Genomic DNA, 17,040 nt, shown 5'->3' on the forward strand with positions numbered 1-17,040 from the left:
GAGCAGCAATGAATCATTGGGATTTAAATGAGTACAATTGTGTGGAGGGGAGGAAAATTAATCAAATATGAACTTCCCAGAGGCATCAGGAGTAAATGAAAAAAATCAACATTGTACTGGCAGATAAAAAAGTGTGTTATGTTCTGACTACCTTCAGTGGCTTACTTTTGCTTTTGTGAATATTTAGCCCTGCAGTGCAACCTTAGGCTTTTGGATCAGTTCCCGTTTTGCTCACTGTGGAATAACCACTTTGTTGTGTAGAATATGCTTTTATTCAGAATTTAAAAGCAGAGTGGAGTAGAACCCATTGATTGTATCAACCTATTTCTCCCTTGACAAAAATGTTTTCTATTATTCTAGTCTAATCTCTGCCTGAGAAGAGGAAAGACCTCTGTGAAGGCAGATTGTATTGATCATTGATGTGGACATCTTATTTCGGGAATGCTTGAACTGACTTCTCTCTCTCTCTCTCTCTCTCTCTCTCTCTCTCTCTCTCTCTCTCTCTCTCTCTCTCTCTCTCTCTCTCTCTCTCTCTCTCTCTCTCTTCAATTTAAGGAGCTTTAATGGTATGGGAAACATATGTTTACATTGCCAAAATATGTGAAATAGATAATAAACAAAAGTGTAATAAACAATAAAAAAAACAGTGAACATTACACTCACAAAAGTTCCAAAAGAATAAAGACATTTCAAATGTCATATTATGTGCAAATAGTTAAAGCACAAGAGGAAAATAAATAAACATAAATATGGGTTGTATTTACAATGATGTTTGTTCTTCACTGGTTGCCCTTTTCTTGTGGCAACAGGTCACAAATCTTGCTGCTGTGATGACACACTGGGGTATTTCTCCCAATAGATATGGGAGTTAATCAAAATTGGATTTGTTTTCAAATTCTTTGTGGATCTGTGTAATCTGAGGGAAATATGTGTCTCTAATATGGTCATACATTTGGCAGGAGGTATGGAAGTGCAGCTTAGTTTCCACCTCATTTTGTGGGCAGTGTGCACATAGCCTGTCTTCTCTTGAGAGCCAGGTCTGCCGACGGCGGCCTCTCTCCATAGCACGGCTATGCTCACTGAGTCTGTACATAGTCAAAGCTTTCCTTAAGTTTGGGTCAGTCACAGTCGTCAGGTATTCTGCCACTGCGTACTCTCTGTTTAGGGCCAAATATCATTCTCGTTTGCTGTTTTTTTGTTAATTCTTTCCAATGTGTCAAGTAATTATCTTTTTGTTTTCTCATGATTTGGTTAGGTCTAAAGGGATCGGGAGACAGGCACAGGAATGCGTAATCTTTTTTTAAATGTTAAATTTCACCCAAATTACAGCGTGCCATGTAAAGGCACGGGGACGAAGACCAAACAAACGCGTATGCAAAACACAGGGTTGAAACCACAAAAATAGAGCGATGAGTACCTTGAATAAATACACCGGGGCGAGACCCTTAATCATCTGCGCAACACAAGCGGCACGAAAGCCAAAACACAGCACAGGTACTCACATGACCAACGGACATTGGAACAATAATTGACAGCCCAATGGAAACCAAAGGGCACATTTTGTCATGTACTGTCATGTTGTCTTGTCTCTGTCCTTTCCCTTCACCCTGTCTCCCTCTGCTGGTCGTGTTAGGTTACCTTTTCTCCCCCGCTTTCCCCCAGCTGTCCCTTGTCTCCTCTAACTACCCATTCACCCCGTTCCCCACCTGTTCCCTTTTTCCCTCTGATTAGGTCCCTATATCTCTCTCTGTTTCTGCTCCTGTCCTTGTCGGATTCTTGTTTGTTTGTGTCATTCATGCCTGAACCAGACTGTCGTCATGTTTGCTGTAACCTTGTCCTGTCCTGTCGGAATCTGCCGGTCCATCTGAGCCTACCTATGTTTGGTAATTAAAGAAGCTCTGTTTAAGTTGATTCGCTTTTGGGTCCTCATTCACGCACCGTAACAGAAGAATCCGACCAAGAATGGACCCAGCGACTTCGGATCCTCTCCACTCAGCCGTCGAGATCCAGGGAGCGATGCTAGGCAGACACAAGCAGGAATTGTCTGCTGCTCGACATGCCGTTGAGACCCTGGCCACCCAAGTCTCCAACCTCACAGAACAGGTTCACCATCTCCGCCTCGATCCACCGGCCACTTCCAGGGCTTTCGAATCTCCGGAGCCCAGAATCAATAACCCGCCGTGTTACTCTGGGGAGCCCACTGAATGCCGCTCGTTCCTCACCCAGTGTGATATTGTGTTTTCTCTCCAGCCCAACACTTACTCCAGGAGCACTGCTCGTGTCGCCTACGTCATATCTCTCCTTATTGGACGGGCTCGTGAGTGGGGCACGGCAATCTGGGAGGCAAGGGCTGAGTGTACTAACCAGTATCAAGACTTTAAGGAGGAGATGATACGGGTTTTTGATCGATCTGTTTTTGGGGAGGAGGCTTCCAGGGCCCTGTCTTCCCTATGTCAAGGCAATCGATCCATAACAGACTACTCTATTGAGTTTCGCACTCTTGCTGTCTCCAGTGGCTGGAACGAGCCGGCCTTGCTCGCTCGTCTTCTGGAGGGTTTCCGCGCAGAGGTAAAGGATGAGATTCTCTCCCGGGAGGTTCCTTCCAGCGTGGATTCCTTGATTGAACTCGCTATTCGCATTGAGCGACGGGTTGATCTTCGTCACCGAGCTCGTGGAAAGGAGCTCGCGCTCTCCGTCGCCTCCCTCTCCGCATCACTACCATCTTCCTCTGCCGGCTCGGGTGCTGAGTCCATGCAGCTGGGAGGTATCCGCATCTCGACTGAGGAGAGGGAACGGAGAATCACCAACCGCCTCTGTCTCTATTGCGGTTCCGCTGGTCATTTTGTCACTTCATGTCCAGTAAAAGGCCAGAGCTCGTCAGTAAGCGGAGGGCTACTGGTGAGCGCTACTACTCCTGTCTCTCCTTCAAGATCCTGCACTACCTTGTCGGTCCATCTACGCTGGACCGGTTCGTCAGCTTCCTGCAGTGCCTTAATAGACTCTGGGGCGGAGGGCTGTTTTATGGACGAGACCTGGGCTCGGGAACATGACATTCCTCTCAGACAGTTAAAGGAGCCCACGGCCTTGTTCGCCCTGGATGGTAGTCCTCTCCCCAGGATTCAGCGTGAGACGCTACCTTTAACCCTCACTGTTTCTGGTAATCATAGTGAAACCATTTCTTTTTTAATTTTTCGTTCACCTTTTACACCTGTTGTTTTGGGCCATCCCTGGCTAGTTTGTCATAATCCTTCCATTAATTGGTCTAGTAATTCTATCCTCTCCTGGAACGTCTCTTGTCATGTGAAATGTTTAATGTCTGCTATCCCTCCTGTTTCCTCTGTCTCTTCTTCACAGGAGGAGCCTGGTGATTTGACAGGGGTGCCGGAGGAATATCACGATCTGCGCACGGTGTTCAGTCGGTCCAGGGCCACCTCTCTTCCTCCACACCGGTCGTATGATTGTAGTATTGATCTCCTTCCGGGAACCACCCCCCCCCGGGGTAGACTATACTCTCTGTCGGCTCCCGAACGTAAGGCTCTCGAAGATTATTTGTCTGTAGCTCTTGACGCCGGTACCATAGTCCCCTCCTCCTCTCCCGCCGGAGCGGGGTTTTTTTTTGTCAAGAAGAAGGACGGGTCTCTGCGCCCCTGCATAGATTATCGAGGGCTGAATGACATAACAGTGAAGAATCGTTATCCGCTTCCTCTTATGTCTTCAGCCTTCGAGATCCTGCAGGGAGCCAGGTTTTTCACTAAGTTGGACCTTCGTAACGCTTACCATCTCGTGCGCATCAGGGAGGGGGACGAGTGGAAGACGGCGTTTAACACTCCGTTAGGGCACTTTGAATACCGGGTTCTTCCTTTCGGCCTCGCTAACGCTCCAGCTGTCTTTCAGGCATTAGTCAATGATGTCCTGAGAGACATGCTGAACATCTTTGTTTTCGTTTACCTTGACGATATCCTGATTTTTTCACCGTCACTCCAGATTCATGTTCAGCACGTTCGACGTGTCCTCCAGCGCCTTTTAGAGAATTGTCTTTTTGTGAAGGCTGAGAAGTGCACTTTTCATGCCTCCTCCGTCACATTTCTCGGTTCTGTTATTTCCGCTGAAGGCATTAAGATGGATCCCGCTAAGGTCCAAGCTGTCATTGATTGGCCCGTCCCTAAGTCACGCGTCGAGCTGCAGCGCTTTCTCGGCTTCGCGAACTTCTATCGTCGTTTCATCCGTAATTTCGGTCAGGTGGCAGCTCCTCTCACAGCCCTTACTTCTGTCAAGACGTGCTTTAAGTGGTCCGTTTCCGCCCAGGGAGCTTTTGATCTCCTCAAGAATCGTTTTACATCCGCTCCTATCCTTGTTACACCTGACGTCTCTAGACAGTTCGTTGTCGAGGTTGACGCGTCAGAGGTGGGAGTGGGAGCCATCCTTTCTCAGCGCTCCCTCTCTGACGACAAGGTCCACCCATGCGCGTATTTTTCTCATCGCCTGTCGCCGTCGGAACGTAACTATGATGTGGGTAACCGCGAACTGCTCGCCATCCGGTTAGCCCTAGGCGAATGGCGACAGTGGTTGGAGGGGGCGACCGTTCCTTTTGTCGTTTGGACTGACCATAGGAACCTTGAGTACATCCGTTCTGCCAAACGACTTAATGCGCGTCAGGCGCGTTGGGCGCTGTTTTTCGCTCGTTTCGAGTTCGTGATTTCTTATCGTCCGGGCTCTAAGAACACCAAGCCTGATGCTTTGTCTCGTCTCTTCAGTTCTTCAGTAGCCTCCACTGACCCCGAGGGGATTCTCCCTGAGGGGCGTGTTGTCGGGTTGACTGTCTGGGGAATTGAGAGGCAGGTAAAGCAAGCACTCACTCAAACTCCGTCGCCGCGCGCTTGTCCTAGGAACCTTCTTTTCGTTCCCGTTCCTACTCGTCTGGCCGTTCTTCAGTGGGCTCACTCTGCCAAGTTAGCCGGCCACCCTGGCGTTCGGGGTACGCTTGCTTCCATTCGCCAGCGTTTCTGGTGGCCCACCCGGGAGCATGACACGCGTCGTTTCGTGGCTGCTTGTTCGGTCTGCGCGCAGACTAAGTCCGGTAACTCTCCTCCTGCCGGCCGTCTCAGGCCGCTTCCTATTCCCTCTCGACCGTGGTCTCACATCGCCTTAGATTTTGTCACCGGACTGCCTTCGTCAGCGGGGAAGACTGTTATTCTTACGGTTGTCGATAGGTTCTCTAAGGCGGCTCATTTCATTCCCCTTGCTAAGCTTCCTTCTGCTAAAGAGACGGCACAAATCATCATCGAGAATGTTTTCAGAATTCATGGCCTTCCGTCAGACGTCGTTTCGGACAGAGGTCCGCAATTCACGTCTCAATTTTGGAGGGAGTTTTGCCGTTTGATTGGGGCTTCCGTCAGTCTCTCTTCCGGCTTTCACCCCCAGTCTAACGGTCAAGCAGAACGGGCCAATCAGACTATTGGTCGCATCTTACGCAGTCTTTCTTTTCGCAACCCTGCGTCTTGGTCAGAACAGCTCCCCTGGGCAGAATACGCCCACAACTCGCTTCCTTCGTCTGCGACCGGGCTATCTCCTTTTCAGAGTAGCCTCGGGTACCAGCCTCCGTTGTTCTCATCTCAGTTCGCCGAGTCCAGCGTCCCCTCCGCTCAGGCTTTTGTCCAACGTTGCGAGCGCACCTGGAAGAGGGTCAGGTCTGCACTTTGCCGTTATAGGGCGCAGACTGTGAGAGCTGCTAATAAGCGTAGAACTAAGAGCCCTAGATATTGTCGCGGTCAGAGAGTTTGGCTCTCCACTCAGAACCTTCCCCTTAAGACGGCTTCTCGCAAGTTGACCCCGCGGTTCATTGGTCCATTCCGTATCTCTCAGGTCATTAATCCTGTCGCAGTGCGACTTCTTCTTCCGCGATATCTTCGTCGCGTCCACCCGGTCTTCCATGTCTCCTGTGTTAAGCCCGTTCTTCGCGCCCCCGCTCGTCTTCCCCCCCCCCCCCCCCCATCCTTGTCGAGGGCGCACCTATCTACAGGGTCCGTAAAATCTTGGACATGCGTCCTCGGGGCCGTGGTCATCAGTACCTAGTTGACTGGGAGGGGTACGGTCCTGAGGAGAGGAGTTGGGTTCTCTCTCGGGACGTGCTGGACCGTGCGCTGATTGATGATTTCCTCCGTTGCCGCCAGGTTTCCTCCTCGAGTGCGCCAGGAGGCGCTCGGTGAGTGGGGGGGTACTGTCATGTACTGTCATGTTGTCTTGTCTCTGTCCTTTCCCTTCACCCTGTCTCCCTCTGCTGGTCGTGTTAGGTTACCTTTTCTCCCCCGCTTTCCCCCAGCTGTCCCTTGTCTCCTCTAACTACCCATTCACCCCGTTCCCCACCTGTTCCCTTTTTCCCTCTGATTAGGTCCCTATATCTCTCTCTGTTTCTGCTCCTGTCCTTGTCGGATTCTTGTTTGTTTGTGTCATTCATGCCTGAACCAGACTGTCGTCATGTTTGCTGTAACCTTGTCCTGTCCTGTCGGAATCTGCCGGTCCATCTGAGCCTACCTATGTTTGGTAATTAAAGAAGCTCTGTTTAAGTTGATTCGCTTTTGGGTCCTCATTCACGCACCGTAACACATTTATACAATTAGTGTGCGTAATGACACAGTTCCGGAGGGATCCGTGACAATATAGTGTTTTACGTTGTACACTAAGGATATTTATGCAGAATCCTCCATGCAGAGTCTCAATTGGGTGTTTGTACCGTTTTGTGAATTATTGGTTGGTGAGCGGACCCCATACCTCGCAATGGGTCCTATAACTGATTCAAGTATTTTTCACCAGATCCTAATTGGTATGTTGAATTTTCTCATTCTCTCAATCTCTCTCTATTTTGTTCTCTCTCCCCCTTTTCGGAAGTTGGTGTGGAAGGGGGCCAGACGCTTTGTGAATTAGAGGAGAACGTGGCGCTGTCTTATGAAGACTCTATGGATGAGAACCTCTCTGATGATGCCGGCCGCAAAAGTGTGAAAGATGCAGATGACTCCAGCAGCAAAGGTGATGCTTCTACTTGATATATGCTAGCCATAGTATATATGTTTGTTTCTTTATATACTGTAACACTTGATAACTGTTGAGATCCCCCACCTCGTCGAACATCTCATTCCAAAATCATCGGCATTAATATGGAGTTGGTCCCCCCTTTCCTGCTATAACTCCACTCTGCTGGGAATGCTTTCCACTAGATGTTGGAACATTACTGCAGGGACTTGTGTTGAGCGATTAGGCCTGGCTCGCAGTTGGTGTGTCAATTCATCCCAAAGGTTTTTGATGGGGTTGAGGTCAGGTCTCTTTGCAGGTCAATCGAGTTCTTCCACATGATCTCGACAAACCGTTTCTGTATGGACCTCGCTTTGTGCATAGGGAATTGTCATGCTTAAACAGGAAAGGCCTCACCCAAACTGTTCCCACAAAGTTGGAAGCATAGAATAATCTACAGCATTGTATGCTGTAGCCTTAAGATTTCCCCTCACTGAAACTAAGGGGCACAGCCCGAACCATGAAAAACAGCCCCAGACCATTATTCCTCCTCCACCAAACTTTACAGTTGGTACTATGCATTGGGGCAGGTTGCGTTCTCCTGACAACCGCCAAACCTAGATTTGTCCGTCGGACTGCCAGATGGTGAAGCGTGATTCATCACTCCAGAGAACGCGTTTCCACTGCTCCAGAGTCCAATGTCGGCGAGCTTTACACCACTCCAGCCGACGGTTGGCATTGTGCGTGGTGATCTTAGGCTTGTGTGCGTGCGGCTGCTCGGCTATGAAAAACAATTTCATGAAGCTCCCAACGAACAGTGCTGACATTGCTTCCAGAAGCAGTTTGGAAAGCGGTAGTGAGTGTTGCAACCGAGGACAGACGATTTTATGCACTACGCGCTTCAACACTCAGTGGTCCCGTTCTGTGAGCTTGTGTGGCCTACCACTTTGTGGCAGAGCCATTATTGCTCGTAGACATTTCCACTTCACAATAACAGCACTTACAATTGACCGGGGCAGCTGGAGCAGGGCAGAAATTTGACGAACTGACTTGTTGGAAAGGTGGCCTCCTATGACGGTGCCACGTTGAAAGTCACTGAGCTCTTCAGTAAGGCAATTCTACTGCCAATGTTTGTCTATGGAGATTGTGTGGCCGTGTGCTCAATTTTATACACCTGGCAGCATAGGGTGTGGCTGAAATAGCATACTTTTGAATATACTGTATAGTGTACTACTATGTATGCAAAGGCTCTGACTTCTGACCTGGCTGTGTCATGGCCACAGTCCGGTTTTGCAGCTTCACTCCTCAGATGGTTCTATAATCGAACAAGTCCCGGCATTCAAATACCTTGGCATTTGAATTGACAATGATTTAATGTTAAAAAAGCATACGAATGAGCTCGTTAAGAAGCTAAGATTTAAAGTGGCCTTTTTTTTAATAGAAACAGATGTTGCCCCTCTCTAGTCAGCAGGAAGCAGATTGTGCAGTCAACCTTTCTATCTGTTCTTGATTATGGTGATACTATTTCTGAAAGTGCAGCTGCCACTACTCTTATACCCCTGGATACTGTTTGTCATAGCACCCTTTGTTTTATCACAGGTTTTATTACTCATCACTGCATTCTTTACCAAAACATTGTCTGGCCGTCTTTAAAGTCATGTAGATCACATCATTACGCTCTTTTTTTTGTTTACAAAGCCCTGCTTCATAAGCTTCTGACATACCTAACATCAGCAGAGGAGTCAGTCTCGTACTTTATGTAGACGTCGAGCAGTCAGGCACATACAGTTACGGCTGTAATATCAGGGTTATCATCCATTCTAAACAGAAAGTTCTTTTTTTTCTAGGCCCAGCCAAGCTAACTCCATTTCATCCTCCCTTACAATACAAATTCCTTCTAGCAGACATCAGTACAGTTAAACCAATAATAGATTAATACCAGGCTAGCAGCTGTGTACAGTAGCTTTGCAAATCTCTCTGTAATTCCTCATGTCCTTCATTCAACTGATGTTGAACTTTTCCTGTTAGTTTCACAGAACATCACTGTTACATTACTGCATTGTAATAAACACACATCAGACATTTACTCCAGTTTAGGTTGCTCAAGGAGCACAGCTTAATGTCACTGTCCTGAGGCTGCCTACTCGTGAAGTCTTTACCACATTCTCTCTCTCTTTTGCTGCATTCATTCCCAGTATGAACGGCGTCAGTTAGATAGCATAGACTCAGCTAATGCTTTAGTTTGCAGTCACATTTCAACAGTTGTTTAAAAATGAATTTGCGTAATAACCATTTCATGTCTAAATGAATAGCAGGTTGACTGTAGAATAACCAAGTCGATGTTACCATTAGATGGCCCCTTTGCTGCCGAGTGAGGCTGACCTCTGAACTATCCTTCCTCAGGGGAAGAAGAGTGTGGACAATCAAAATCACAGGTTGATGATGGACACAGTGGGAAGTCGGGAGTAAGGCCACAGAACAAGGAAGAGTGGAACGGACCAAGTAAGACAACACAGACATGCACGCACACACACTACACTATCCCCGATTATTTAACCAACTCATAAATCCACCACAACTTCATCAAAATTTGCTGGAGGTGTGGTGGACTTATGAGTTGGTTAATTAACCGGAACAAACACAAGTCATACACGTAAAGGATCTGGCATATCTGGTTCATATCTTTTCATGGTTTTGTAGCCATTGTCTAGTGTGATATTACTAGCACAGACAGACATTCAGTCTTTGTCCCAGATTACTACAGTCAGTGTGGTATCGTCTCTCTCTCTCTGCTCTCCTTCAGGGCAGAACATGATTAAAAGGAGATAAAGAATCATGTCCATGTCAGTAATGAGCTACACTGCCTTTTATCTGATCGTTTAGAAATATGTATTTTTCTTCAAGATTTTGCTGCTCTTTGGTGAGGTTGCTTAGGGAAGGGTTTTCCAAACCTCTCCTGTGGGACCCCCAGTCGTTCCAAGTATTTTAACTATTCCACAGCTAGCAGACCTGATTCAAATGGTCAACTAATCATGAAACACTTGACTAGGTGAATCAGGTGAGTTAGTTCTGGGCTATAACAAAATTGTTAAATGTCTTATTGTCCCCAAGGAGAGGTTTGAGAATCACTGGCTTAGGGAATAATGACACTATATGGAAGGGTGGTTATACACACTTTCCTCTGATGGGATACAACATATTTTATATATGAATCTTGAAATTTAAACAAATATGATTTTTTTTATGTAGATTTTTTACTTTTCAAATCAAATCAAATCAAATCAAATTTTATTTGTCACATACACATGGTTAGCAGATGTTAATGCGAGTGTAGCGAAATGCTTGTGCTTCTAGTTCCGACAATGCAGTAATAACAAGTAATCTAACTAACAATTCCAAAACTACTGTCTTGTACACAGTGTAAGGGGATAAAGAATATGTACATAAGGATATATGAATGAGTGATGGTACAGAGCAGCATAGGCAAGATACAGTAGATGGTATCGGGTACAGTATGTACAAATGAGATGAGTATGTAAACAAAGTGGCATAGTATAGTATAAAGTGGCTAGTGATACATGTATTACATAAGGATACCGTCGATGATATAGAGTACAGTATATACGTATGCATATGAGATGAATAATGTAGGGTAAGTAACATTTATATAAGGTAGCATTGTTTAAAGTGGCTAGTGATATATTTACATCATTTCCCATCAATTCCCATTATTAAAGTGGCTGGAGTTGAGTCAGTGTCAGTGTGTTGGCAGCAGCCACTCAGTGTTAGTGGTGGCTGTTTAACAGTCTGATGGCCTTGAGATAGAAGCTGTTTTTCAGTCTCTCGGTCCCAGCTTTGATGCACCTGTACTGACCTCGCCTTCTGGATGATAGCGGGGTGAACAGGCAGTGGCTCGGGTGGTTGATGTCCTTGATGATCTTTATGGCCTTCCTGTGACATCGGGTGGTGTAGGTGTCCTGGAGGGCAGGTAGTTTGCCCCCGGTGATGCGTTGTGCAGACCTCACTACCCTCTGGAGAGCCTTACGGTTGAGGGTGGTGCAGTTGCCATACCAGGCGGTGATACAGCCCGCCAGGATGCTCTCGATTGTCAATCTGTAGAAGTTTGTGAGTGCTTTTGGTGACAAGCCGAATTTCTTCAGCCTCCTGAGGTTGAAGAGGCGCTGCTGCGCCTTCTTCACGATGCTGTCTGTGTGAGTGGACCAATTCAGTTTGTCTGTGATGTGTATGCCGAGGAACTTAAAACTTGCTACCTTCTCCACTACTGTTCCATCGATGTGGATAGGGGGGTGTTCCCTCTGCTGTTTCCTGAAGTCCACAATCATCTCCTTAGTTTTGTTGACGTTGAGTGTGAGGTTGTTTTCCTGACACCACACTCCGAGGGCCCTCACCTCCTCCCTGTAGGCCGTCTCATCGTTGTTGGTAATCAAGCCTACCACTGTTGTGTCGTCCGCAAACTTGATGATTGAGTTGGAGGCGTGCGTGGCCACGCAGTCGTGGGTGAACAGGGAGTACAGGAGAGGGCTCAGAACGCAACCTTGTGGGGCCCCAGTGTTGAGGATCAGCGGGGAGGAGATGTTGTTGCCTACCCTCACCACCTGGGGGCGGCCCGTCAGGAAGTCCAGTACCCAGTTGCACAGGGCGGGGTCGAGACCCAGGGTCTCGAGCTTGATGACGAGCTTGGAGGGTACTATGGTGTTGAATGCCGAGCTGTAGTCGATGAACAGCATTCTCACATAGGTATTCCTCTTGTCCAGATGGGTTAGGGCAGTGTGCAGTGTGGTTGAGATTGCATCGTCTGTGGACCTATTTGGGCGGTAAGCAAATTGGAGTGGGTCTAGGGTGTCAGGTAGGGTGGAGGTGATATGGTCCTTGACTAGTCTCTCAAAGCACTTCATGATGACGGATGTGAGTGCTACGGGGCGGTAGTCATTTAGCTCAGTTACCTTAGCTTTCTTGGGAACAGGAACAATGGTGGCCCTCTTGAAGCATGTGGGAACAGCAGACTGGTATAGGGATTGATTGAATATGTCCGTAAACACACCGGCCAGCTGGTCTGCGCATGCTCTGAGGGCGCGGCTGGGGATGCCATCTGGGCCTGCAGCCTTGCGAGGGTTAACACGTTTAAATGTCTTACTCACCTCGGCTGCAGTGAAGGAGAGACCGCATGTTTTCGTTGCAGGCCGTGTCAGTGGCACTGTATTGTCCTCAAAGCGGGCAAAAAAGTTATTTAGTCTGCCTGGGAGCAAGACATCCTGGTCCGTGACTGGGCTGGGTTTCTTCCTGTAGTCCGTGATTGACTGTAGACCCTGCCACATGCCTCTTGTGTCTGAGCCGTTGAATTGAGATTCTACTTTGTCTCTGTACTGGCGCTTAGCTTATTTGATAGCCTTGCGGAGGGAATAGCTGCACTGTTTGTATTCGGTCATGTTACCAGACACCTTGCCCTGATTAAAAGCAGTGGTTCGCGCTTTCAGTTTCACACGAATGCTGCCATCAATCCACGGTTTCTGGTTAGGGAATGTTTTAATCGTTGCTATGGGAACGACATCTTCAACGCACGTTCTAATGAACTCGCACACCGAATCAGCGTATTCGTCAATGTTGTTATCTGACGCAATACGAAACATCTCCCAGTCCACGTGATGGAAGCTTTTATGTCAATTGTGGTGTCCTGTCAACGTTACATCTTCCTAACAGTGAAATATAAATGTGTTATATAATCACAAACCTATTCTATAATCAATCTATAATAATAAGCCTGTAGGCATACAGTTTCAATTGACTTTCAACATTCATTATCACCGCCAACCACTCTGACTTGGATATAACTTTTTCCAACGGCCAAGAAATGTACATTTGATCCTGTCCAATAATAAGTCCAATAATACGTTTCGGGAGAGAGTAGAGCGAGAGAGAGATGAATAACGAGAGAGAGCGAGAGAGAGAGAGAGAGAGAGAGAGAGGGAGACAAAGTGAGACGGAGGAGCGACACGGATACAGCAGCAAGTAACGAGGGCCTGGGAGGATCGGACTAGGGATGGGGATGGAAAATGGATTTTAATGGCAGTGTTGGATTAGAGAAATCCCTGGAACAATGTTAAATCATTACAGCTCCAGACGACATCAAAGTCCCCATGATTGAGTCCCTAAAGCCTTTTCACAGGGGGACTGGCGGAGAGCAAAGCGGGTGTAAACCAGTGGCGAGACCAGGCCGGCCACATTGGGCTAGAGTGGATTGGAAATGTAAGAGCAGGGAGATACATCGGGAGACAGTCTCTTTACTTCTGATATATTACAGTATGTGATGTGGTGAAGCCAGGGATGTATGTAAATACTATATATATATGTATGTATATAGTCCTACAACTGAAAGGTGTTATTGAAAGAAGATAGTTATGTGAAGTGATGAAGTCAGGGATACAGGATACATCTACTGTATAGTATACGTGTACATCTGAAAGGTATTTTTGAAAGTGCCACATTGGAAACGAACTCGGTTAAATAGCAATAAATAAATCAACTCCAAATGTAACACTATTTGGAGTTTATATGGTCCCACCCACGGGTTGTGTTAAAACTACTCTCGTCATCGTGTTAATATTTTTGGAGTTAAAGCATCACTAAATTAAGTGAATATCCAACCCTCAGAGAGTTACTTAAATTTAACTCCAATTGCCATTTTACTATTGTCAGTGTTGTTTTTAATCAACTCCCTTGCCATTTTACACTTTTCTGTGTTGCTTTGAATTAACAATCAACTTCCTTTGAGCTCTAAGTGTGTGAAGCCTTATTTGAAAATGTCTTAATGTGTCACATTATGTTGGTTTGCAATGTGACATTCAATGTCTGTTGGAAGCCAACTTGCAGGAAGACATCACTCACAACTTGTGTTTAGAATGCTTGTCAGAGTAGGGAAGAAATCCCAGTCCATGAAGACGACCTACACTACGTAAACTGGAATAACTATCTCACTAACGGTTGCTTTAAATCCAACCACTTACATTTTTGCAAAACTAATCCAATCTGAATGTTTCTTATCTTTGGGTGGCATAAGATAATTAACAATCAAATGCAAACAATCAAAACACAGATTAAAAATCATTTTCAAAATCTATCTGTAACAGGACATGCTTGGAAATATGACAATGAAGCCCCTCCCAAATCTGTGGATCACTCCATCGATGTAACTTCCTGGCTCTGGTTACTCTTAATGGAGTTAAAAGTACTCCGTCTCAATCAACTCCAGATATCAATACTAACTCCAGGAATTGTATCACTCTCTTCAATTTAACCCACATTTTTTTAAAGGCTGTGATTTCAACTATCCTTGATTTACTGTGTAAGAACAGGAAGATTGACTTTTGACATGCAGAATTTGAATAGGCTTCTGTATACATCTGAAAGGTGTGGAAAGTGTCATTCGTATAACATAAGCCAATCAAGTATTATATATCTCGCTATACTTCCAATTCCTCCTTGGTGAATATTATCAACACACTTGTCCACCTGACCCTCACTTTGTCTCGTTTATAAAGGCAGTGTCTAAATGATGGATCTCTCACTATGTGGATGAACGACGGAGGGAGGAGGAGGAGGGACCTGGTTGTCAGCCGAATGAACTAAGATACCAAATAATGCTGTTAATAATAATATTCATATCGATAATGATAAAGGCCTCTAATCTTCACAAAAACAAAACGCCATGTTCCTCCCTGATTGTTGGAGTGTTGCGGTATTCAATTAGGAGGTTTTCTCCAGCATATTAATCATCTCCTCAACAAACAACTCGGCAGTAATTAAAGCCTCAGCCTGGATAAAGACTTGTTGCTGGATCATCAGTCTGTTTATCAACGCTCACACAGCCGCTGTTAAGTAAATTTCGTGTCTTGAGGGGAATTTCAATTATCGCAGTCAGGTTAGCCTATATTTTTTGTGAGTTTAGTTTATTTGGATCAAACAAACAAACACATGATAAAGTACAGAACACTAACAGAGAAGAACAACATAAGATATTACATTAAATTAAAAATAAGAGTTATATAGACACCAAGAGGCAACAAAAATACTATTTACACAGTATTCATATATACATATTCATATATACAGTACAGTTAAATTCAAGATGCTCAGTGATACAAGTGAAATGTTATTTCATTTATTTTTTAAAGCTAAACTTTTTTCGAGAGTTACCTCTGGTGGCAGAGCATTCCACGGTGACATGGCTCTATACATAACTGAGTGACGCATTAAATCTGTTTTTGGTTCGGGTACCATGAAGAAACCCATAGTGGCGTGTCTGGTGGGGTATGTCTGTTTTAAGTGTATGCAAATAGATTATACAAGTGGTTAGGCATTTTCAACACACAAATGTTTCTTAAAAAGATTAGAAGTAGTCCATTTCTCCTCAAGTGATTGAGGGAGAGGACAACTGCTTACGTTTGGATGTTTGAATTCAAGTCTGTCAATGGCATGGAAAGTGCCTTAAGTGTTTGTAAATGGGGGGAGAGTGGCAGATCTAAAGGAAGAATAGAACTAGAAAGGCTTGACCTGAGCAGCGATGCTCCCTACCCCACAGGGGTTTGACAGAAAGGCCAGGGGAGTGAAATGTAAGCTTTCTGATAATGGTAAAATAAAATGGGAAGTGTGTGGAAGGAAAAGAAAGCCTGTTGGGCCAGAGGAAACATACACAGGTTACTGAGGAAGTATGGAAGTCAATCAAGGAATAAATTGTATCATTAATATTGTTATTTATTATTCTCCCAATTATATACAGAATTATTTAATATGAAGATGCATATTTTAATTATTGCATTAGTGTTTTGTGGAATTGGCTATTTAGATGGTTCTAGACCGGTTGTGGGATTGGGATTTCCGTCTACAGAACACAACCTTTTCTTTAATGTTGGGGTGATTATATCAGTGCTATACTGTATATCTGAGTCTTGAGCTTGTGGTTGGTCAGCCCTGAACCATCAGCAGGGGCTGTACACGGTCTCACAGTACGACTGTGAGAGGACTTAACACATCCATCACTGTGCTGCAGCACATCATAAAATCACTCCACACCCTACAACCTCTTTATTCTCCAACAGCTTGAAACCCCCAACGCACTCAAACAGACTACTGCACCACAGCAGCAAGATCATTCCCTTCTCCGTGAAATCTAGACAGAGAGAGAGAGAGGGAGAGAGAGAGAGAGAGTGAGAGAGAAGTAAAAAACCTGTGACAATGTGCCTGAGAAATGTGTTTTTTTCCTCTCACTTCCTCTCCTAAGCCAAAGATGGGCTTTCTCCAAATCCTTGTGCCCTATCAGACAAATTAAAGTAAATCAAGCATGAAATGAAGCAGTAGAGCCTGGAGATAAGGTCCCTTTAAGTCCCTCACAGATTATGCTGTAGAGAGAGAGCAAGAGAGGGAGTGAGGGGTGTGTGAGAGAGCGAGAGGGAGCGAGGTGCATCAGGTCCCCAGCAGTGGAGGAGGCCAGCCTCTCATCTCAGCACAATAGGAGCCTGTGTATTGGATTACTGATGTGGGGGAGCGGTGCAGTAAGACGAGAGGGAGACAGAAAAATGAAAACAGAGTTTAAAATGTTCTTTAAATCTCCCGAGTCCCCAATGTTCCCCCCAAAACCAAACTTAAATTAATTGTATTTTTTTTTTAACAGAGAAAGTCATCAGAGAGAGAGAAATTTGACTTGAGAGTGAGAGAGAGAGAGGGAGAGAAAGAGAGAGACAGAGAGAGAGGGGGAAATGTGCGTTGCGTGACAGACTTGAAGATATTTTTAATGGATATTGGAGTATTGGATTTATGTATTCCGTGATGTTTTTACGGGTATGCTCAGTGCTCATTGAATTTAACAAGACCAGTGGGCCGCTCAACCAGGAACTCCCTGCCTCTCTGTAATCCAAGTTCTTAGTCACGAAGAAAAAAACTACTCCTGATCACACTGAGCCAGAGACTTAGGTTCGTCAGCCTTTCTATTTGGTTGATCTCCTAGAGCATTTTCAAAAAATA

General features: G+C 45.6%; 1 protein-coding gene across 1 annotated transcript in view; it reads left to right on the top strand.

Annotated features, from left to right (window-relative positions):
- Nucleotides 1-17,040, top strand: part of LOC110496055 (zinc finger protein ZFPM2-like) — a 121,279-nt gene that overhangs the window by 19,425 nt on the left and 84,814 nt on the right. The window contains exons 2-3 of the mRNA XM_036952532.1: nt 6,886-7,023; nt 9,409-9,507. Of these exons, the coding sequence (XP_036808427.1) occupies nt 6,886-7,023; nt 9,409-9,507 (237 nt within the window). The remainder of the gene's footprint in view (nt 1-6,885; nt 7,024-9,408; nt 9,508-17,040) is intronic.

Source organism: Oncorhynchus mykiss, chromosome 18, assembly GCF_013265735.2.
Source record: "Oncorhynchus mykiss isolate Arlee chromosome 18, USDA_OmykA_1.1, whole genome shotgun sequence".
NCBI classification, from domain to species: domain Eukaryota; kingdom Metazoa; phylum Chordata; class Actinopteri; order Salmoniformes; family Salmonidae; genus Oncorhynchus; species Oncorhynchus mykiss.